Source organism: Panulirus ornatus, chromosome 66 (genome assembly GCF_036320965.1).
Source record: "Panulirus ornatus isolate Po-2019 chromosome 66, ASM3632096v1, whole genome shotgun sequence".
NCBI classification, from domain to species: domain Eukaryota; kingdom Metazoa; phylum Arthropoda; class Malacostraca; order Decapoda; family Palinuridae; genus Panulirus; species Panulirus ornatus.
This window is the reverse complement of record NC_092289.1, coordinates 14533132-14556827: the sequence shown is the minus strand read 5'-3', so window position 1 is coordinate 14556827 and position 23696 is coordinate 14533132. Positions and strand designations below refer to the sequence as shown.

At 38.3% G+C, this 23696-nt stretch overlaps 2 protein-coding genes across 3 annotated transcripts in view; one reads left to right on the top strand and one right to left on the bottom strand.

Annotated features, from left to right (window-relative positions):
- LOC139746849 (uncharacterized) overlaps positions 1-4603 on the bottom strand; it is a 51684-nt gene extending 47081 nt beyond the window's left edge. The window contains exon 1 of one of the 2 annotated variants that reach the window (XM_071658463.1): positions 4378-4603. In XM_071658463.1, coding sequence (XP_071514564.1) covers positions 4378-4419 — 42 coding nt within the window. In that variant the 5' untranslated portion in view covers positions 4420-4603. Of the gene's footprint in view, positions 1-2761; positions 2921-4377 lie in introns of those variants that run through there. The other variant, XM_071658464.1, reaches the window with a different exon arrangement.
- A 1749-nt stretch (positions 4604-6352) lies between these two features.
- wol (Dolichyl-phosphate beta-glucosyltransferase wollknaeuel) lies at positions 6353-23019 on the top strand. The gene is made up of 8 exons (XM_071658203.1): positions 6353-6652; positions 11123-11203; positions 11556-11730; positions 12546-12754; positions 13754-13862; positions 14158-14386; positions 19094-19179; positions 21608-23019. The coding sequence occupies exons 2-8, from the start codon at positions 11144-11146 to the stop codon at positions 21721-21723; spliced, it is 984 nt and encodes a 327-aa protein (XP_071514304.1). The 5' UTR covers positions 6353-6652; positions 11123-11143; the 3' UTR covers positions 21724-23019.
- Positions 23020-23696: the final 677 nt, after the last annotated feature.

Below are 23696 nucleotides of genomic sequence, written 5' to 3'. Positions count from 1 at the left end.
AGATATCTGGGAGTGGATTTGGCAGCGGATGGAACCATGGAAGAAGTGAGTCATAGGGTGGGGAAGGGGGCGAAAGTTCTGGGAGCCTTGAAGAATGTGTGGAAGTCAAGAACATTATCTCGGAAAGCAAAAATGCATATGTTTGAAGGAATAGTGGTTCCAACAACGTTATATGGTAGCGAGGCGTGGGCTATAGATAGAGTTGTGCGGAGGAGGGTGGATGTGCTGGAAATGAAATGTTTGAGGACAATATGTGGTGTGAGGCGGTTTGATAAAGTAATAATAGGGTAAGGGAGATGTGTGGTAATAAGAAGAGTGTGGTTGAGAGAGCAGAAGAGGGTGTTTTGAAATAGTTTGGTCACATGGAGAGAATGACTGAGGAAAGATTGACCAAGAGGATCTATGTGTTAGAGGTGCGGGGAACAAGAAGTGGGAGACCAAATTGGAGGTGGAAAGATGGAGTGAAAGAGATTTTGGGTGATCGGGGCCTGAACATGCAGGAGGGTGAAAGGCGTGCAAGGAAAAGTGAACTGGAACGATGTGTTATACCGGGGTCGACGTGCTGTCAATGGATTGAACCAGGGCATGTGAAGCGTCTGGGGTAAACCATGGAAAGTTCTGTGGGGCCTGGATGTGGAAAGGGAGCTGCGGTTTCAGTGCATTATTACATGACAGCTAGAGACTGAGTGTGAATGAATGTGGCCTTTGTTGTCTATTCCAGTGCTACCTCGCGCACATGCGGGGGAGGGGGTTGTTATTTCATGTGTGGCGGGGTGGCGATGGGAAGGAATAAAGGTAGACAGAATGAATTATGTACATGTGTATATATGTATATGTCTGTGTGTATATATATGTATACGCTGAGATGTATAGGTATGTATATTTGCGTGTGTGGACGTGTACGTATATACTTGTGTATGTGGGTGGGTTGGGCCATTCTTTCGTCTGTTTCCTTGCGCTACATCGCTAACGCGGTAGACAGCGACAAAGTATAATATACAAAAATAAATATATATATTTCAATTTCGGTATCTCTAAGTTATACCATCCATATCTCCTTACCGTTCTTTCATCAAGATTATAAATATGCCTGTTTACCGGCTCGTTGCCCTGAAACAAAACAATAATTGCTGCGGTATGTTACGATGGCAGATCATATCTTTCGTCTTTCCAGATTTTGTTGTTTTCCAATGATTAAATCTAGGTGAGGATTTACTACCCTCATGGCAAAGGAGTGCTTACACCTAAACTGCAATGCAAATTGTTTTTGTTCAACTAATGGGGGGGGGGGGAAGGGTCAAAGCGTTGTTATAAACACCAGAAGTATTGGACAAAAGTTAATTGGTGTGTCATATCAACACCATTATAACTTCCTTTCTGAGATGTCATACGGCAATACTATATGTTTTTTAAAGGTAGAATCTCTGGCGTTAGGTGATGGTGATGGGGTATAGGTGTACAATATCTAGTATGGAAATGTAGAAACATCATCATCATCAGGGGTTCTAACACAAAAGGTTAATTAAGAGTATCTAAAAAGAATACTTTCGAGGTTCGAAATGACAGACAGGCTGAAATGAACTTTATGACATAAAATAGGAGTGCAGTAACTAACTGATGTCATTCAACAAGCTATTTACATATGGCACAGTATTTAAATTTAGCCATGACTCATGTAGACTTAAGGTATATGAAAGCAGGATTTTCTCATGGGCGACTTCTCAGTACAATGCAGAACAATCACGTCAATAAATCGCATGGAACATTAGAGTCTTCAGCGTTATCTAAAACTTTTACGATAGGAAAAGGAAAGCCAGGCTTAGTAATGGTAGCCACGGAGCGTGCTGTACCTGGTTGCACCCGCTGCCTCTGTAGTACATTAATTTCATATTATAGCAAAATTAAATACAAGACTACGGATAATTTCTACCTCTATTATTTCTATTTTTCGTCGGTCTAATCTTGGCCAACATTTAGCGATAACGATACTACCCCCTCAGGCATTTGCATACTGTACAAGGAAAATATTAGCAGTTATCCAGCACGTAGCTCTAATTGAACAGTTTTCCTCAGTTTGAATTTGCAGAAACATCACAAAATAAATACTAGAAAAATATGTAACAACTTTTCTGAAGGGTGGGTTTTCCGAAAAGTCAATCATAGTAAAACCCATCATACGAAATGGAAGTTCGACGTAGCTATAATATTTTGAAGGTTTCCTATTTCAAATCTCGGTTTTTATATACCTAACTGTAAATAAATGTGATCACCACTGCAATTTATTACGTCTCTGTCACCTATCACTTTAATTGAAGGTCACGAATAAAATTTGTATATGCAATTCAACTCTCGCCAGCTTAAAAGGGACGCACTATGTAGTGTACTCAAACTCTCAGATAATAATAATAATAATAATGATAATAATAATAATAATAATGATAATTATAATGATAGATACTTAGGCAGCTGTACAGGAAATCGTGTTGAGATCCTCCCCCAAACAAGTTTTCAATGCCATCGGTAAGGTACCCATTTCAACATGTCCCATACGGTAAAAAGACTTTCACGGTTTAAAATTACCATCAGAATGAGAACATACTTCTCGAACTTCCCCCGAGAAAAATACTGAATCTTTCTGAAACTTAGGACTACACATGAAATTCAAAAGTTAAACAATCATGTCTTATACATACATTTGTGGCGGCAACTGTATGAAGAAAGTTTATAATGAACTAATACAAGTGCAATCCACTCCTCTTACCAGATTTGCTGTGGCTAAGTTGAATGTTTCGTTCCTTTCAGAGTACCATGTGAAAGGGGGTTACTCCCCTGACCTACTGTGTTCTTCGGCCACCCGAGTCTCTTGAACGACTGAACAGCTTCACCGAGGTGACATTGATCGTCCTGCCGGCAAGCGTACAGGCAACGTGGCGTAATATTACGAAGGACGTAACACAATATCATGAAACTCAAAGAGGCACTAACGTGGTGAAAGAAAGGATTAAACGTAATTCACCAGTTACGTAAATCGGGCGTGATTACTATGTTATCAGGAGCGCATTACAGTAACTTTTACACACAAAGTTGACCCGTCTCTCTCTCTCTCTCTCTCTCTCTCTCTCTCTCTCTCTCTCTCTCTCTCTCTTCTCTAAGGGCCAACACAAATGTAAAACAGTCTCCTTGAAATTCAACTAAAAATAACGCACAAGCGCAAGCGGTGAAAGATATGGGTATATTTGTTGCTTTAACAATCCCAACGGTGCAGTAGCATCAATGGATGTGCCCTAGTTTCAATTACTTTTACATTCTTTAATTCCCTTATTATTATCTTTTTAATATACGTAATCTGTATACAGATGGATTCCATTGCCGAACGCACTTCCCTATGCTGCTACAAGCTATTTTTTCTTTTTTTTTAGGCTCTGCAAGCAAAGTTCCGGTGTAGAGGTACAATTGTATTATAAAAAAAAACCACACAAATAAAATTGTATTAGAAGTGATTTTGTTCTGGGCATCGTGATTTGGATCATTTATCATATAGTAAGTTACTGACTGCAAGGAGGGATAGGATGATCCAGGGAAAAGAAATGGGAACACTTCAGTGGCCGAAATGAGTTTATGAAAACCGTATCTAATTATTACCCCCCCTGCAACATAAATTTACCTATTTTTTCGATGTTATTTGAAAAGATATTATGATGCCGTTTGCATTCAGTTACCGGCAAGTTTGGGCGCTCGAAAAAAAAAAAAAACTCTGCTTCAAGGATAAGTTCAAGTTTAAGGGGCACCAAAGATAATATACAACAAAGAGAAAGCATATCAGTAACCTTATCGAAAATTATAAGAGTGATTTGAGGCACTACTTTCAATCAACTGATAATAGATAATCTCATAATTGAGGTGTAAGGTCTGGGGAAAATGTGCACTGAAAGTGTTAGTGATAGAAACATACAAGCCTATGAATCATGATCATCTCACAAGTAACCTATATGTATTTTGTTTTTCGATGGTGATATAAGTAGATGTTATGGTTTGCATTTAATTGATGGGTAGTTTCTTTACTACTCTTGCTGTATGGCAATGTGTACTTCCTTCCTCCAACCACATGTAACCAATACAGGACACTTCTATGGTACTCCTGCTCCACACATGCATTAGCATACTGGGACATCTGCCTCCCTTATGCACCATGGAGCATTTGCTTTTTCCACTTATGCCCCAAGGAAGACCTACTCATTATTATATGGTCCCTTGTTACTCCTTGAGACCAACCAGGAATAAGTGGATCCTGGTGCCCTTATGATCAGCTACCTTACCGAAGTAACATCTTTTATGATGTTACAGTGCTTATGATAAAACCACTAGCAATGCACATACCAACATTCCTTGGTGACGGCACTCCTGAATGTTTACTTTCATCACATGGTGCAATAAGCATGCGCTTGGAGACCGGTCAAAATTCTGACCGGATTTGCCTGATGAATACAAATGTTTCGAAGCCTCGTCTTTGGATCACAATACTGAACACAATGTTTGGGACACTTAAAAGTTCCGCGCCTTATCTCAAAGGCCAAATGAACACGCAAAATGCACATATCATTATTCCTTGGTGACGGCAATCGTGATTGTTTATCTTCATCACATGGTGCAATGAGACCGGTCAAAATTCCGACCGGATTTTCCTGATGAGACTCCCTCCTACAGAAGTCCACATGGGAGGAGGAATGTATTTACTACTGCACCAGCAGCAGCTCAGCCTTTAGTTGAATATCACTGTACTTAGACAAAAATAAGTAGTGTATGTAAATATGTTTGTATACATCACCCTAACAAAAGAGCTTAGGCGCTTTATCCTCTAAAACTGCTTTTGGGTTCCCACTTTGAAAGCCAGACGCCAGATAGGGAAGGGTGGAAGAAATGGGACACTTTTTAGTATCTTCAAAGGTAATTACGAAAAGTTTACTGCTGGCATCACTATTAAGTAAGGATGAAGATTATTGAAAAACTCTCTGCGGAAAACTGGAGCATTAAGAGATGAATTGGACCAACAAATCTAGAAGATATCTATGACTTTATCCAGGAACATTTTAACTATCTAAAGAAATCCCACAAAACAAATCTAAAGGGTTTACAAAGAATGGCCAACATGGAAAGACCTGTGGCTCTTACATGCATGTTGCAGTTAAAAATTCTTATGGAAAAAGGTATCACTTAATGATTCCGAGTCTAGTAACTTGTAACTGGACCATGATCTTCTACCTGTAACATATACCTCCTCAGGATTTTCTCTGTAAAGGAAGACCCTCCTTGATGTTATTTGAACATATCTTTTCATTACTGTTACTATGATTACCATATTATTTGTGGTAATTTCATAATGCCCGTTTACACGCACACACACATTATCTATCTATCTATCTATCTATCTATACATATATATAGTAATGTGGCAGTTGAGGGAATAATTGGTATACATGGGGTGTTCAGTGTTGTAAATGGAAATGGTGAAGAGCTTGTAGATTTATGTGCTGAAAAAGGACTGGTGATTGGGAATACCTGGTTTAAAAAGCGAGATATACATAAGTATACGTATGTAAGTAAGTAGGAGAGATGGCCAGAGAGCGTTATTGGATTACGTGTTAATTGACAGGCGCGCGAAAGAGAGACTTTTGGATGTTAATGTGCTGAGAGGTGCAACTGGAGGGATGTCTGATCATTATCTTGTGGAGGCTAAGGTGAAGATTTGTATGGGTTTTCAGAGAAGAAGAGTGAATGTTGGGGTGAAGAGGGTGGTGAGAGTAAGTGAGCTTGGGAAGGAGACTTGTGTGAGGAAGTACCAGGAGAGACTGATTACAGATGGAAAAAGGTGAGAACAATGGAAGTAAGGGGAGTGGGGGAGGAATGGGATGTATTTAGGGAATCAGTGATGGATTGCGCAAAAGATGCTTGTGGCATGAGAAGAGTGGGAGGTGGGTTGATTAGAAAGGGTAGTGAGTGGTGGGATGAAGTAAGATTACTAGTGAAAGAGAAGAGAGAGGCATTTGGACGATTTTTGCAGGGAAAAAATGCAATTGAGTGGGATATATATATATATATCAGCATACTCTCAATATTCATGAGACACTGTACTTTCTTTGAATTACCCATGTAAAATTGCTATTCCTCATTGCAATTATAACATCACAATTGCCTTCTGTTTTCATTTACAACAAGGCAAGAACTGTTATCATGAGAGACTAGACATCTCATGAAACTCAATTCATCTCATGGATTGGGATTTAACTTTATTAGCCAATTGGACTGGGCGCATAGAGTTATCTAAATGAGTGAGGTAGAGTTGTCATCTGAAGTCAGTCAACCTGAAGGGTTTGCAGGGATTGGGACGAGTGAGGGTGGCGTCGGGACGCGAGTTGTGCATCAGCTGAGAGGAGAGGTGGAGGCCGCTGAGTGGAGGAGGAGGAGGAGGAGGAGTGAGATCAGCTGTTGAGCGGACGCCGCCGTGGAAGCGAAAGCGTCACGACTTCAGTAACCCCCCCCCAACCCCCAGCTTTTTTTCCCAGATTGGTCACGATATTACCCTGTGCTGGAGATGTATAGTGGCGTTGGAGCGACTTAATTGTATTGTGTCTAGTCCAACTTTTGTTATAATGAGGTGAGAGAGGATGAGGAGATCAAACATATGTCGTGTTCAATGTAATTGTTGAAATATGTGTGTGTCTGTGTGTAATTATACCAGAAGGTAATATGTTCAAGGTTGTGATAAGGCCATGGGGCCAACAGTTTTTCATCCGACATGCCTTATGAGGTAAACTATATAAGTTAAAAAGGTAAAACATGACATACCTTATTCAGCATATATATATATATATATATATATATATATATATATATATATATATATATATATATACAGTGCATATGAAACGCGCTTTTCTATCAACTCCTACCACTTCGTAGAATTGATTTAGAAGGGTAATGAAGAGCTATCTAATACCTATAGGTAATATGACGATAGTAGGGAGGGCTATGAAGGTCGGGGGGGGGGGGACAATTAACAGAAAAGATTTTAAAACTTCAGGAAATCAGTAGAATTAATGAAACCCTAACAGCTGGCATTTACCTTAATTTTGATGTTTAGTAAAAAAAAAAATATGTGATTTTTGGTCTCATGTACATTGTTGGTGAATTACTGCTTTACCAAAGGTTTGAAACCGTTAACTGCATTTATATCTTCCGCAATACTAATGTTGCCTTAAAAAAATGAGTGTTGTGGAGAATGATTTGAAGCATTATAAGACATGGTAATGAGGGTTATGTGAAAATGTGGGGTTTATCATTGTAAAATAGGTTAAACACTCGTTGAAAATCAATAAGACTATCAGTTGGCCGCCACTTCAGCATTTATTTACAGTTTATCCTCCTAATATTTACCAACACTGGCCCATACTGACAGCTTGTACACTATTAGCAGCTCTTTAACTCTCATATTTCTATTTTGAGTCATATTTATTCCTTATCAAAGAACATTTTCAGTTCCATTATGACTTCTGTTACAGTATTTATACAGATGGTGAGGGCCAGGAGGGGGCTGTCCTATCTTAGAATCCTCTCAGGAAATATTTTGTTGGGATCTGAGGATTTCCTTTGTTTTAATTTGTGTAAGAATATTTGCCTTATTTATGGACATTTCCTAAATCAATCATTAATACCTCTTCTTCAGTTTCCTTAAATATCAAGTTCAGAATACCTTCAATAATTTATTCTGTAACGATCGATGAGAAATGTTTAAATGTTTAAAATCTCTCCCTTACTTTTCTCGTTTGAGTCACTCAGCAGTCTGTATTAGAAAAGTTTTCTTCTCACTTTAGTTTGGTAAATATGAAACAATCCTTTTGAGTATGACTATGATTCTAGCCACCCTGATTTCTTAATCCCCCTTTGGTATTGTAATGAGGCAGTGGTGACATCCAGGGACACTGCACTGGATATTCTTAAATGTTCTAAAAAAATATTTCCATGAGGTTATGATGAATAACTTTTTTTTTTTTTTTTTTTGCTTTGTCGCTGTCTCCCGCGTTTGCGAGGTAGCGCAAGGAAACAGACGAAAGAAATGGCCCAACCCACCCCCATACACATGTATATACATACGTCCACACACACAAATATACATACCTACACAGCTTTCCATGGTTTACCCCAGACGCTTCACGTGCCTTGATTCAATCCACTGACAGCACGTCAACCCCGGTATACCACCTCGCTCCAATTCACTCTATTCCTTGCCCTCCTTTCACCCTCCTGCATGTTCAGGCCCCGATCACACAAAATCTTTTTCACTCCATCTTTCCACCTCCAATTTGGTCTCCCTCTTCTCCTCGTTCCCTCCACCTCCGACACATATATCCTCTTGGTCAATCTTTCCTCACTCATTCTCTCCATGTGCCCAAACCATTTCAAAACACCCTCTTCTGCTCTCTCAACCACGCTCTTTTTATTTCCACACATCTCTCTTACCCTTACGTTACTTACTCGATCAAACCACCTCACACCACACATTGTCCTCAAACATCTCATTTCCAGCACATCCATCCTCCTGCGCACAACTCTATCCATAGCCCACGCCTCGCAACCATACAACATTGTTGGAACCACTATTCCTTCAAACATACCCATTTTTGCTTTCCGAGATAATGTTCTCGACTTCCACACATTCTTCAAGGCTCCCAGAATTATCGCCCCCTCCCCCACCCTATGATCCACTTCCGCTTCCATGGTTCCATCCGCTGCCAGATCCACTCCCAGATATCTAAAACACTTCACTTCCTCCAGTTTTTCTCCATTCAAACTCACCTCCCAATTGACTTGACCCTCAACCCTACTGTACCTAATAACCTTGCTCTTATTCACATTTACTCTTAACTTTCTTCTTCCACACACTTTACCAAACTCAGTCACGAGCTTCTGCAGTTTCTCACATGAATCAGCCACCAGTACAACTCAACCCAGTGAGACATATTTTTACATCTGATCTTGGTGCTTCCTTGATAATATGGGACATGGTGAACATGAATGAAATTATACATTATTTATTTATTTTTTATTATACTTTGTCGCTGTCTCCCGCGTTAGCGAGGTAGCGCAAGGAAACAGATGAAAGAATGGCCCAACCCACCCACATACACATGTATATACATACATGTCCACACACAGACATACACACGTACATAATTCATACTTGCTGTCTTCACTCATTCCCGTCGCCACCCCGCCACACGTTGGGGCTGGAAATCCTCCTCTCCCATTTTTTTTTAATTTTCCAAAAGAAGGATTGGAGATGGGGGCCAGGTGAGGATACTTCTAAGGCTCAGTTGTTAACGCTACCTCGCTAACACAGGAAATGGCGAATATGTATGAAAAGAAATATATATATATATATATATATATATATATATATATATATATATATATATATATATATATAGTAAATGTGAATAAGAGCAAGGTTATTAGGTACAGTAGGGTTGAGGGTCAAGTCAATTGGGAGGTAAGTTTGAATGGAGAAAAACTGGAGGAAGTAAAGTGTTTTAGATATCTGGGAGTGGATCTGGCAGCGAATGGAACCATGGAAGCAGAAATGAATCATAGGGTGGGGGAGGAGGCGAAAATCCTGGGAGCCTTGAAGAATGTGTGGAAGTCGAGAACATTATCTCGGAAAGCAAAAATGGGTATGTTTGAAGGAATAGTGGTTCCATCAATGTTGTATGGTTGCGAGGCGTGGGCTATGGATAGAGTTGTGCGCAGGAGGGTGGATGTGCTGGAAATGAGATGTCTGAGGACAATGTGTGGTGTGAGGTGGTTTGATCGAGTAAGTAATGTAAGGGTAAGAGAGATGTGTGGAAATAAAAAGAGCGTGGTTGAGAGAGCAGAAGAGGGTGTTTTGAAATGGTTTGGGCACATGGAGAGAATGAGTGAGGAAAGATTGACCAAGAGGATATATGTGTCGGAGGTGGAGGGAACGAGGAGAAGTGAGAGACCAAATTGGAGGTGGAAAGATGGAGTGAAAAAGATTTTGTGTGATCGGGGCCTGAACATGCAGGAGGGTGAAAGGAGGGCAAGGAATAGAGTGAATTGGATCGATGTGGTATACCGGGGTTGACGTGCTGTCAGTGGATTGAATCAGGGCATGTGAAGCGTCTGGGGTAAACCATGGAAAGTTGTGTGGGGCCTGGATGTGGAAAGGGAGCTGTGGTTTCGGGCATTATTGCATGACAGCTAGAGACTGAGTGTGAACGAATGGGGCCTTTGTTGTCTTTTCCTAGTGCTACCTCGCACACATGAGGGGGGAAGGGGGATGGTATTCCATGTGTGGCAAGGTGGCGATGGGAATGAATAAAGGCAGACAGTGTGAATTGTGTGCATGGGTATATATGTATGTGTCCGTGTGTGTATATATATGTGTACATTGAGATGTATAGGTATGTATGTTTGCATGTGTGGATGTGTATGTATATACATTGTGTATGGGGGTGGGTTGGGCTATTTCTTTCATCTGTTTCCTTGCGCTACCTCGCAAACGCGGGAGACAGTGACAAAGCAAAATAAAAAGATAAAAAATATATATATATATATATTTTTTTTTTTCCCCAAAAGAAGGAATGGAGAAGGGGGCCAGGTGAGGATATTCCCTCAAAGGCCCAGTCCTCTGTTCTTAATGCTACCTCGCTAACGCGGGAAATGGCGAATAGTTTGAAAGAAAGAAAATATATATATATATATATATATATATATATAGGCCTCTGTAATTTTCTTTATAAAGATCAGAAAGGAAAAAACTCTCTAGAATTGTAAAACAAAGAGAAGTATCAAAATTTTTAAGAATTTATCAAACAGCTCCACTAACGGGAGCAAATTTAATATCAAGAGGGGGTTAAGGTAATTTCTTGTGTATCACAGCTAAATCCAACTTTGTCTTTTCTGACTGCTTTTGAATCCATGCTTATGGTAGGTTAAACTGATTTGGGTTAGGGTGTCTTATCTTAATTTTAATTTGTACCTGTAATATTAAAATCTTGTGTGAACACTTTGGTCGTTTGTTACATTGTGAAGTATTTTTTCTTTTCAGATACTATCCTAGTAGGCAAAAATGGATTTCATAACTATCCTTGGGTACTTATTTGGCCTTGCTGTTGCTGCATTAGTGGTTGTAAGTATACATATGATACTTTTTCAGTACCAATGAATTTGGTTTATGTCATTACTTCAAGAATAGAAATTAAGTTGCATACTAATATATTGTGCATTAGAACAAAGTAATCATGCTTCGTAGCTGAAACTTAAATAGATGAGTGATTATAAAGTGAGATAAGATTGTGTTGTTTCAAAAATAGTACAAAGAGGAGTTTGAGAAATAGTAAAGCTAATTACTTCAAACTTGACTTTGATAAGTGACTTTAGTCATGAAGTTTTGCATATGAACCAGTTGAAAAGAATTTGCTCAGATTCTCCAACTTTGTGTAGAAGGTATACTCCTTTCAATTCAATCATTTCATTTTCAGCTCTGTGTGGTTATATATATTAGTAGTGAGACGTATCCAGTAATTAGAGTTTATGAGTCGGAGAAATTCTTCAGAGATGTATCAGGTGGCAAGCAACTGGAGTTCCCTTCCATAAAAGATTCACCAACGAAATCATTGTCTGTTATCATACCAGCATACAATGAGGAGAAGAGATGTAAGTAAATATCTCAGCATAATGGAAGAGAAAGTTTTGTATTGTAGTGGTTAATGTTTTGTTCACAATGAATTTGAATAATCAGTATCACGAAAAGGCTTCAGTATAAAATTTTCCTACTTCTGTTTTGCAGCTTGGCAGCTAACACAGTATCTCGTCCATGCACTGAACTACAATCTGTTCATGTTTTTGTTAAATCATCCAAGGAAATGCCTATCCTTTGTTCTTCCTTACTCTTATGTTTTTACACTTCAAAGTATTTGTTTATATTAACCTAGTTTTCTTTTTTACAATTGTTCACCATTTCCCACAGCGAGATAGTCAGGAATAGCCAAAGAAATTGTTTCATTTGCTCACCTCCTTTCACTAGCTCTCATTTATATTGCTTCAAAACCTTAGAGCCCCTATCCACAATCAGGCCCCACAGACCTTTCTTTGATTTCCCTGGATGTGGATAGGGAGCTGTGGTTTCGATGCATTACACATGACAGCTAGAGACTGAGTATGAATGAATATGGCCTTTTTGTCTGTATTCCTGCTGCTACCTCGCTGAAGCAGGGGATAGTGATGTTTTCCTGTGGGGAAGGGTAGCAACAGGAATGGATGAAGGGAAGCATGAGTATGTACATGTGTATGTATGTAATGTCTGCATATGTGTATATATATGTTGATATGTATATGTATGTATGTGCATATGTGGGCATTTATGTATATATATGTCATAGTTAATCCTTTCATACAGTGTACAAGGTACTCAACAAACGTGTACCTCTGTAATTCCAATACCATTGTTATCATTAATGTTTTATTTTCAGTACCTGTGATGTTAGATGAAAGCTTGAATTACTTGGGAGAGAGAGCAGAAAATGATAACACATTTACATATGAAGTAATCATTGTGGATGATGGGAGTAAAGATAAGACAACAGAAGTTGGAATGGGCTACAGCAAGAAGTATGGTAGTGATAAAGTGCGCATTCTCACGCTATCAAAGAACAGAGGCAAGGGTGGAGCTGTCAGAATGGTAATATTTTGTGCAATTTCAATAAACTTGGAGCTGTACTTTGTATATTATTGTTAGTTTTCCGTTGACCTATGTTTTTCTTACCGATGTAACTTCTTTGTAACCCCATGAATGCACAGTTTAACCCTTTCCAGTATGAAAAAATCTACAGAATATGTCCATATTATACATTTATGCAGAGAATTCCCCAAATAGTTGTATCCTTTTCTCTTTATTGGTTTGTTAGGCATTAAGTAGATGGGGTATCAGGTATATACAATTTTTTTCAGGCATGATTTCACATTATATTTACATGTGAAAAGTACATGCTTTATGCTTTCTTACCAGGTGTGATTTCACATCACACACTGAACCTACTATTGTTTTTCTCTAAGTCATCTTTGGATGTTTCTGTGTTTCATCCTTCTCCTCACTATCCTCCTGCTGAATCTACACCATCTTTTGTATTTTCTACATGAATGATATTGAGTAATTTCTCAGCTCCAAGAGGGCAAGTTAAAACCTAAGGGTGTATGCTTCTAAGTTCTGATCCTTTCATGTCGATATTGTCTCTCTCTAAAAACCCAGACTTTACTGTCTTCTTTGAAGTATGCCTTTATCTACAATTAAAATGAGATAATGCATATTAAAGCTTTTTCTAATATTCAGTTTCTGATTATTTCTGTACCTTCTTTGTATGAACCTAATGCCAGTTACTGAAAAAAAAATTTAAAGATTTGAGTATCACTTTAGTGAAGAACTGCCATTTTGATGCAGAAAGAAATAAAAATATGTGAAAACTTTTATTTCCTCAGCAAGTATATAAAGGTAGTATTTAAGTAGGAAAGTCTGAAATGATGCCAAAATGGAGGAGGAAAATCTGAGATGAAATTGCAAACTAATGTTCATTATATTAATATGTAGCATGATGTCATATGGTAGAGATGTATGAAAGTGGCTTGGAGATTAATTTCCCACTATGTATACAATGGATTTATAGTTGATTAAATTTCAATCTAGGGCATGCTGCATTCTCGTGGGGAACTACTACTTTTTGCTGATGCTGATGGTGCTACTACATTTTCTGAATTCAGTAAAGTGGAAGCCAGCATTAAGGGTCTTTGCAGAGGTATCCTTTCATTTTCAGTTTTATACAACATTTTAGTGTGAAAAGAGTCATTACATGGTAGAGTACACAAGAAGGTTTTTATTACAAAACAAGACAAGAGTACATCATAAATTTAATGTACCAAAAAGTCTTGTAATGCATTACATCATATAAGAAGGCCCAGTGATATATTTTGTTATATAAGAATGTATTTCCTCTATGATTAGTCTTGCAAGGTTCGGCTTTTTTTATGTCACAGTTCAGCATCTCACTGTTTATATTTTAATCTTTCTTATTTTCAATTTCTATCAATTAGAGGAGAGTGATCTAAGTGAAGCCCTAGCTGTATCATGTGGATCTCGTGCCCATCTTGAGGAAGAATCAGTTGCCACACGCTCAATTTTTCGTACTGTATTGATGTACGGTTTTCATCTGTTGGTGTGGCTGTTTGCTGTGCGTGGCATTCGTGACACTCAGTGTGGATTCAAACTTTTGACACGAAGAACTTCACGCATTCTGTTTAACAGTTTGCATGTAGAAAGATGGTAAGATATTTTCTTAGCATTTAGGTATGATATCAAAATGAGTATCTAGAGTGCTGCACAGTGTACTGATGGATCATTAATGGACATGCAGTCACGATAAAGATTGCAAAATATAACAAAGGAACCTACAGTACCATATAGAGAGGAAACTTGAGTATGAAAATGTCTTATCTTGAAGAAAACTAGAGTCTGAGTTCAATTTGGCAAGAAAATCTCGTATATATTTGTATTTGTCACTTTCCTATCCCTGGCCCAATTTGCTGTTTTTTCTCTTTGCCTGATCTCCATCTCTTACATAACACATGACAACACATGTCACACTACTCTTTACTCTTTTCTATAGGTTTTCCTCTCTTCACATTTAAAACCATGGCAGTATAACAATTGCACTGTTCTTCATTTCCAAATTGGAACAGCAGCACTTGTTGAGGAGGGTTGGATGACTTCCAGGATCACCTTGACTGTCATCAAGTGACTGGGACCCACCTCATGTTCTCTGACTGCTCCTAAACCTGGCTCTTTTTCTTTTCATTTCTGCAACATTTATGGTTTCAAATTCAGTTTTCCTTAGGCTTCTGTCTGAAGCCCAACTGAACAAGGCTGCTTCCTCTCTATGCTCTCAAATCAATTACAGTCTCATTCCTGTTCCATGGGTGGTGGTGTTTATGCATACTGAAGTACAAAAACAGCTTTTGCTTGCTCTTTGGAACTTGTGGCTTCCAACTTTGAAACCATGTGACCCAAGAACTCTCTGCACTTTAAAATTTGCTCTTATATTTCATATAATTTCCTTTTGACTCCTTCAGCTACACTCAACTCTTAACTATTTAACGTGCCACAAAGCATTGCTTATCATGTCCATATGCTGAAATCTTTTATGCAAGGAATCACAAGGATTGTTTAGGTTCTACTCGGGATGATCCCAGAGGCTTTGATGCCTGTTTTTTTCCTTCCTGTTCTAATGCACTTAATTTCTTTTTCTTTGTTACCTTGAATCAAGTATTACTTCTACCCTTAGAGGATCCTTAAACCAAAATCTTTTTGCCCCCCTGTCCCTCTGAAATGTAAACCTAGCACTTTAGGAGAGCTCATCAGTCATCACTTCACAGCTTCAATACTAACCTTTATTAGAAAGGGAACTGCCTTGATGACCGAGATGCCCCTCAGCTGTACTGGCCACATATTGAAGGTCATCTTTTTAGAAAAGTGTACTGAGTTTTCTTTTTCTACTGATAAATTGTGGCATGAGAAGAGTGGGAGGTGGGTTGATTAGAAAGGGTAGCGAGTGGTGGGATGAAGAAGTAAGATTATTAGTGAAAGAGAAGAGAGAGGCATTTGGACGATTTTTGCAGGGAAAAAATGCAATTGAGTGGGAGATGTATAAAAGAAAGAGACTAGAGGTCAAGAGAAAGGTGCAAGAGGTGAAAAAGAGGGCAAATGAGAGTTGGGGTGAGAGAGTATCATTAAATTTTAGGGAGAATAAAAAGATGTTCTGGAAAGAGGTAAATAAAGTGCATAAGGCAAGGGAGCAAATGGGAACTTCAGTGAAGGGCGCAAATGGGGAGGTGATAACAAGTAGTGGGGATGTGAGAAGGAGATGGAGTGAGTATTTTGAAGGTTTGTTGAATGTGTTTGATGATAGAGCGGCAGATATAGGGTGTCTTTGTCGAGGTGGTGTGCAAAGTGAGAGGGTTAGGGAAAATGATTTGGTAAACAGAGAAGAGGTAGTAAAAGCTTTGCGGAAGATGAAAGCCAGCTAGGCAGCAGGTTTGGATGGTATTGCAGTGGAATTTATTAAAAAAGGGGGTGACTGTATTATTGACTGGTTGGTAAGGTTATTTAATGTATGTATAACTCATGGTGAGGTGCCTGAGGATTGGCGGAATGCGTGCATAGTGCCATTGTACAAAGGCAAAGGGGATAAGAGTGAGTGCTCAAATTACAGAGGTATAAGTTTGTTGAGTATTCCTGGTAAATTATATGGGAGGGTATTGATTGAGAGGGTGAAGGCATGTACAGAGCATCAGATTGGGGAAGAGCAGTGTGGTTTCAGAACTGGTAGAGGATGTGTGGATCAGGTGTTTGCTTTGAAGAATGGATGTGAGAAATACTTAGAAAAGCAAATGGATTTGTATGTAGCATTTATGGATCTGGAGAAGGCATATGATAGAGTTGATAGAGATGCTCTGTGGAAGGTATTAAGAATATATGGTGTGGGAGGCAAGTTGTTAGAAGCAGTGAAAAGTTTTTATCGAGGATGTATGGCATGTGTACGTGTAGGAAGAGAGGAAAGTGATTGGTTCTCAGTGAATGTAGGTTTGCGGCAGGGGTGTGTGATGTCTCCATGGTTGTTTGATTTGTTTATGGATGGGGTTGTTAGGGAGGTAAATGCAAGAGTTTTGGAAAGAGGGGCAAGTATGAAGTCTGTTGGGGATGAGAGAGCTTGGGAAGTGAGTCAGTTGTTGTTCGCTGATGATACAGCGCTGGTGGCTGATTCATGTGAGAAACTGCAGAAGCTGGTGACTGAGTTTGGTAAAGTGTGTGAAAGAAGAAAGTTAAGAGTAAATGTGAATAAGAGCAAGGTTATTAGGTACAGTAGGGTTAAGGGTCAAGTCAATTGGGAGGTAAGTTTGAATGGAGAAAAACTGGAGGAAGTAAAGTGTTTTAGATATCTGGGAGTGGATCTGGCAGCGGATGGAACCATGGAAGCGGAAGTGGATCATAGGGTGGGGGAGGGGGCGAAAATCCTGGGAGCCTTGAAGAATGTGTGGAAGTCGAGAACATTATCTCGGAAAGCAAAAATGGGTATGTTTGAAGGAATAGTGGTTCCAACAATGTTGTATGGTTGCGAGGCGTGGGCTATGGATAGAGTTGTGCGCAGGAGGATGGATGTGCTGGAAATGAGATGTTTGAGGACAATGTGTGGTGTGAGGTGGTTTGATCGAGTAAGTAACGTAAGGGTAAGAGAGATGTGTGGAAATAAAAAGAGCGTGGTTGAGAGAGCAGAAGAGGGTGTTTTGAAATGGTTTGGGCACATGGAGAGAATAAGTGAGGAAAGATTGACCAAGAGGATATATGTGTCGGAGGTGGAGGGAACGAGGAGAAGTGGGAGACCAAATTGGAGGTGGAAAGATGGAGTGAAAAAGATTTTGTGTGATCGGGGCCTGAACATGCAGGAGGGTGAAAGGAGGGCAAGGAATAGAGTGAATTGGATCGATGTGGTATACCGGGATTGACGTGCTGTCAGTGGATTGAATCAGGGCATGTGAAGCGTCTGGGGTAAACCATGGAAAGCTGTATAGGTATGTATATTTGCGTGTGTGGACGTATGTATATACATGTGTATGGGGGTGGGTTGGGCCATTTCTTTCGTCTGTTTCCTTGCGCTACCTCGCAAACGCGGGAGACAGCGGTAAAAAAAAAAAAAAAAAAATTCTCGTCCTTAACCAAAAGCATCTCCAGTAAATTGTTATTCAGCCTTTCCTGCGATCCTCCAACCTGATCAATTAATAGCTAACTTCTCCATCTGATAAATCCTCTCTCTTCAGAACCTCATTCTTCTTTAATTCTGTTTTTCATGATTCCACATTATTCACTGTCTAATACCTCTTCCACTGAATTTATGCCCTCATGTGCATTTTCCATGTAGAAGGTCTTTTGAGTACTTTTCCGACTAGGCTTGTGGCTCAGATGGAATACCTCCTTTAATCTTAAGGGAGTGTGCCTTTGAGCTAGCTTTTGGCCTTGAATACCTATTTCTTATGCTTCAAAACCAAAACTTTTCCTCTTTAGAAGCATGCCATGATGCAGCTCATCCCTAAGAAAGGAGACTGTTCTAACCCTTCTGACTTTTGCTCCTTGCTCCTACTTCTGTTCTCTCCAAGGTCTTTGAAATCTTTGAAACCTTCCTAGCTCTCACTTTCCCAGACACTTAGAATCCTGTTTCCTTTTTTCTTATCACCAATATGGTTTTTGTTGTGAAAAAGTCTACTGGTGATCTTATGTCCTGTGAGATTCATCTCCAGTCCTCTTCTGTCAGAGACTGGTGAATCTTTCATTGTGGCTCTCAACATCTCCAAAGCACTTGGTTGGGATTTTGAGGGTATCTTCTTAAATAAGGCAGCCAGTATGTGTAAGAGGTAAAGTAGAAGCAAGGATGTAAGACATTAAAGAGATAGGAAAAATAAAAGCAGTGTTGAGAGATAAATATGAACTTAACCCATCCCATGTGAATGGGAACAGGAACAGAGTAAGTGGTAGTAAAAGGTAGCTAGAAAAGTACAATAATGTAAACAGAATATTAGATTATTTTGAAAAATTAATGGTTTTATTGCAATTTTTTGCTTATTTAATTTGATGTCCTAAAATGGGATAAACTGCAGTGCCAGCATACTTTCAGAGACCCAACAACATCTTTAACCGATTGTTTATTCCTTTATTTTTGATATATTTTCATTCTTCTGCATAACTACTTGCAGTTTGAAAATGACTCTCTTAGTTCAGGGCCAAAGTGGAAGTTGTTAGTTTAGTCTAGAGTTCTGGCATGACCAAAATAACCAACTTTGTTTATGCCATTACAAAAACACCTTTTCCACATTGCCTGGACCCAGCATTGGGCTTAAGTCTTATGGGCTGTGAATACAAAATGCAAAGATTCTACTTTTGATATTTTCTATATGCATTTTTTTTTTTTTTTTTGCATTCTAGGGCTTTTGATGTGGAAATGCTTTTCTTGGCTCAGTCTCTAGGCATACCCATAGATGAAGTTGCTGTTGAGTGGAATGAAATTGAAGGTATGTAGATGTAATGTCTTTCTTTCGACATTTTTAAGTAATGAGTCAGAATTGTAGGAATTGTTGCAATAAATAATTTACCTAATCATAATAATCTGTTCTGACTTTACCAGCCTATTGTTACCCACCCTAACCTGGTTAAACAGAATTTAATATGTCTGTATTTTACTACTCTTCCTCAAGGTGTTTTTTGCAACTGAAGTAGGGCAGGCCTTGATTCCACAAATATCTTGGTCTCCACATAATTCATTCATCCACACATGGAATTCTCTTAAGGGTTGTTGGTATTATGATGATACCATAGGCATAATCCTGTACTGTTGAGCCATTTTATTTGAAGGAAGAATTGTAAATGGAGATGTTAGGCTCATAGCATGAATTTTTTTTATCATATAATTGTTTGCTGTTTCCTGAGTTAGCGATATGGCACCAGGAATATATGAAGACTGCATTTGTTCATATCCATTCTCTAGCTGTCATGTGTAATGCACTGAAACGACTGCCCTCTGTCTACAACCACGGGAACCTTCCCGTGGTTTTCCCTGGATGCTTATTATACCCTGGTTCAGTCCATTGACAGCACGTCACCTCGTGTACCATATTGTTCCATTTCTTTCTATCCTGTGCATGCCCTTCACACTCCTGCATGATCTGGGCCTCAAATACCAATAATATTTTTCACTCTATCCTTCTCCAATTTGGTCTTCCTCTTCTCTCGTCTTCCTCTTCCTTCTCTCCTCCACTTCTGACTCGTAAATCCTCTCTGTTAACACCTCGCTCATTCTCTCCACATGTCCAAACCATTTCAGCCCATCCTTTTCTGCTCTCTCAACTACACTTTAATGTGCAGGGTGATTAGTTAAAATGTGCTGTGTGTGTAGGAGATTATTCTGTTTACCTTAATTCATATGAATTATAAATATGTTTGAAGTTGTTAAGTATGCTATGAGGATTTAATTGTCTGTATATCTGTCATCACTTCAATCCTTATATTATGGAGTGAAAAAGGACTCATATATCCAATGTGTTAAACAAGAAATTCCACTCTATATACATTTTACTTTTTCTTTTTACACAAGCTGATTTATCGAATGTGACCCATGTCTCCATTCATACCACCTCCAAATACTAAGTGCTTCCAGTCCCCAGTCATTCCTTTGGCTCCTTCTCTTAAAATTTCTAGCCTTGATCATCTCCTCTAAGGTCTTTTTCTCCTTGTACCTTCTTTTGTACTAGTGTACTTGATATCTTCTTTACCACCATTTCATCTGCAGTACTATCCTTAAATTTTTTTTCATCCATATGCCTTTCAAGTGACTTGCTTACATCACGTAACCTTCTCACTTCATTAATCTATCCACCAAATTATATTATCTATCTCCTTTGATGTATCATGATATGTCCACTTGGGTTACTCATCCAATATATTAGTCCTAGTACAAGTATTCCTGCTTAAAAGCTTCTTGCTCACTTTGCTTAAATTTTTCCATTCACCAGAGCTTTCTGTGCACTCCCTATTTCTTTTCTTTACATGACTCTACTAAACATTGGTTTTCCCATTGTCATCCAAACCAAGTTTTTGGACTTGTCCACAACTTCATCACCATGTAAACTTATTTTACACTGTGATCTCCAATGTCCACAACTTCATCACCATGTAAACTTATCTTACACTGTGATCTGCCTATGTATTCAGAACTATCATCTTACTTTTATTCATACTCAGTATCAGCATCCTCCTCCTACATGCATTGTTGAAACAGTTTACCATTCAATCTAACTCTTTCTCCAAGTAAGTTAACAGCACAGCTATATCTCCATAAAGCAACTGTTACGGTAATGTTAAGTTCTGTTTCTCCCTGGTTAATTATTATACCTCAGTTGCCCCATCTGCTATTTTGTGTCATGTCCTATCCACAAAATAACTTTGGTTACATCATACAGCTTTGATGCCCTTCCTCATTTATTTCAGTCCTTTTACTAATGCTTACCATTTAATTTCTGCCATTATAAAACATTTGAGCAATCTTGAACATCTACTCTGCAGACATAGTTTACTTACCAAAGTGCTTTTGTGATCACTTTAACATATGCCATTCTCAAACTCATATATGGTGCATGCGCCATTTTCTTTTTCTCAGAATTTTCTCTGGCATTAGTCTAATTGCAAAAATCTAGTTAACACTCTCTTCCATTCTAAACCCACCTTGTTCTTTACCAGTATGATGTTCACTTATCATTCATTACCCTACCATACAACATGCTAACTCTGATAAGGAAACAATCTTCATTAATTCTTACTCACTTTTGTTCCCTTTAATTACCTTCATTCATTTGCCTCAAATTATGCACAGGCCAAAACTGTCTCTAATCGTACCATTATTGAAAACATTTGTTATACCTGTCTAATAACTTAACTCCCTACCAGGAACCAAGATGACTCCAGTACTGAGTTGGATAGAGATGGGCCTCGATTTACTTATCATTTGGCTGCGTTATACATTGGGAGCATGGCGAATAAGAGGAGATATGACATCTAAGTGAAGCAGTTCTGCAATATGATAGTGCATAAACTGATAAGTTTGCATTACTGAAAGTCAAATTAATTTGACTGGTCATCCACAGAAATGCATCCTTGGGGAGAAATGTATATCATTTCTGTTATCAGTAATTTTTGCTTTAGCTGTATTACACTGCATCTCTCTTATTGATGTTACAAATAGAAACATAACCTTCAAAATTGTTCTCTTTCAGTTTATTATTGCTTACTTCAGATTTTTGTTTCCTCTTATTTTATTTGCAAACTTCTTACTTCCCTTCACTTTTTACTCAGTTCTTGGTATAAGATGGTGGTAACCATATCAGTTGTTATATAGCTGAATGAACTAGACGTATGCCTCAGGGATTTTTTTTGGATGCCATTGTTTTGAACATGTGAGAATTGCAGAAATGATCATTAGCTGAATATCTTAGGTAAGATTCTTCCTGTGCCTTCCTGCTTGGAAAATGAGATGACATACATGTTGTAGATACAGATACTAAATAGATAATCGTATACTTTCATGAGATTTTTTTTATTTAGTTTAATATCTTGATTGCATTGTATTGTGTCAACATTTGTGGACATCATTTCTTAATGGAACTATAATATTTCAGTCCATGGGTTAACCTCTCTGTCTGTAATTGTATTAAAAGTATTGAAGTGCATTTTATTGCTTTGTTATATGAAAATACTAATTTTCATATTTAATGGTGACTGTTCCACAAGAAAGCTTAATGAGCTGGGACTGTGATTGTCATGTTTAAGTCTGACAAAATAGCATGCTTTAACCTTTTCAGCAGCGTAGGTGTATAAGCACATCTTTGACTATCCATCATCCTTTTGTGGATTTGATATCAACATTCTTTAAATTCACTTGCATTTTCTTTAAGGAACCCCACTGCAGAAAGGGTTAAGGAAGTATATATTTTAAATATTTGCCACCAAAGATTTTAGGAATTGTTTTTAATGCAGAAATTTATCTCCCAAATTTGATCTATGTAAAAATTAAAGAATTAGATGCAAAGCATTTACAAAATTATCAATAATATATTATCCCTTAAAATTGTCCCTGTTTTTCCTCTGCCATTACTTTCAGAAACCAGTCTCCTTTAGCTTACTGTTTTGTAATTTGAATTGATGACAATGATGCTGAAGCCATATTTTTTATGCTTGTAAAATCAATAACAACTTAAAATGTTACTAGAATGCTTTACTGATTATTATATATCATGACTGTAATTTCATGAAACTGGTTTGATACAAAATAAACAAAGGTGATTTATGCGATTTCTAAAAAATCAAATGTATAATACTTTCCTTTTCAGATTTGATTACCATTTTCTGCATTATTTAGGTAGCACTCTTTAACCATTATGCATAATGCACTGAAACAGAGGTGCCCTATTCATGACCATGACTCAAAGATCATTTTGTGGTTTCACCTGACCACTACATATGGCCTAGTTCAGCCCCAGTGTACCACATTGCTTCAGTTTCTTTATCCCAAGGATGCCTCTCACCCTCGTTAATGTTCAGGCCCTGATAACACTGGCTCTTTCACTCCATCCTTCCATTCTTGCTCCCTCCATGTCTGATTTTTTCATACATATCTGCCATTGTGTGTAGAAGCAAGGTAGTGCCAGAATCATGAAAAAATGGCCTCATTAGCTCACGTCCACATTCCAGTTGTCATGTATAATGCACTAAAAGCCAGAGACCCCCTGATACGTACATCTCTTAATCTCTCTCCATATGTCCAAACCATTTCAGCACCCCCTCTTTGTTTCTCTCATTTTTGTATAAGAAGCTTATATATTACATCTTTTAATTAAAAACTAAGAAACTTCAAATTTGTTGTGTTGTCAGGAACAATTTTGGAAAAGTGCGGTATTTGAATATTTCCCTAATATTTTACAGAAAACTAGAGAGACAAGATGAGGCTCTGATCATTAAATCTGGATGGATATTCACTCCT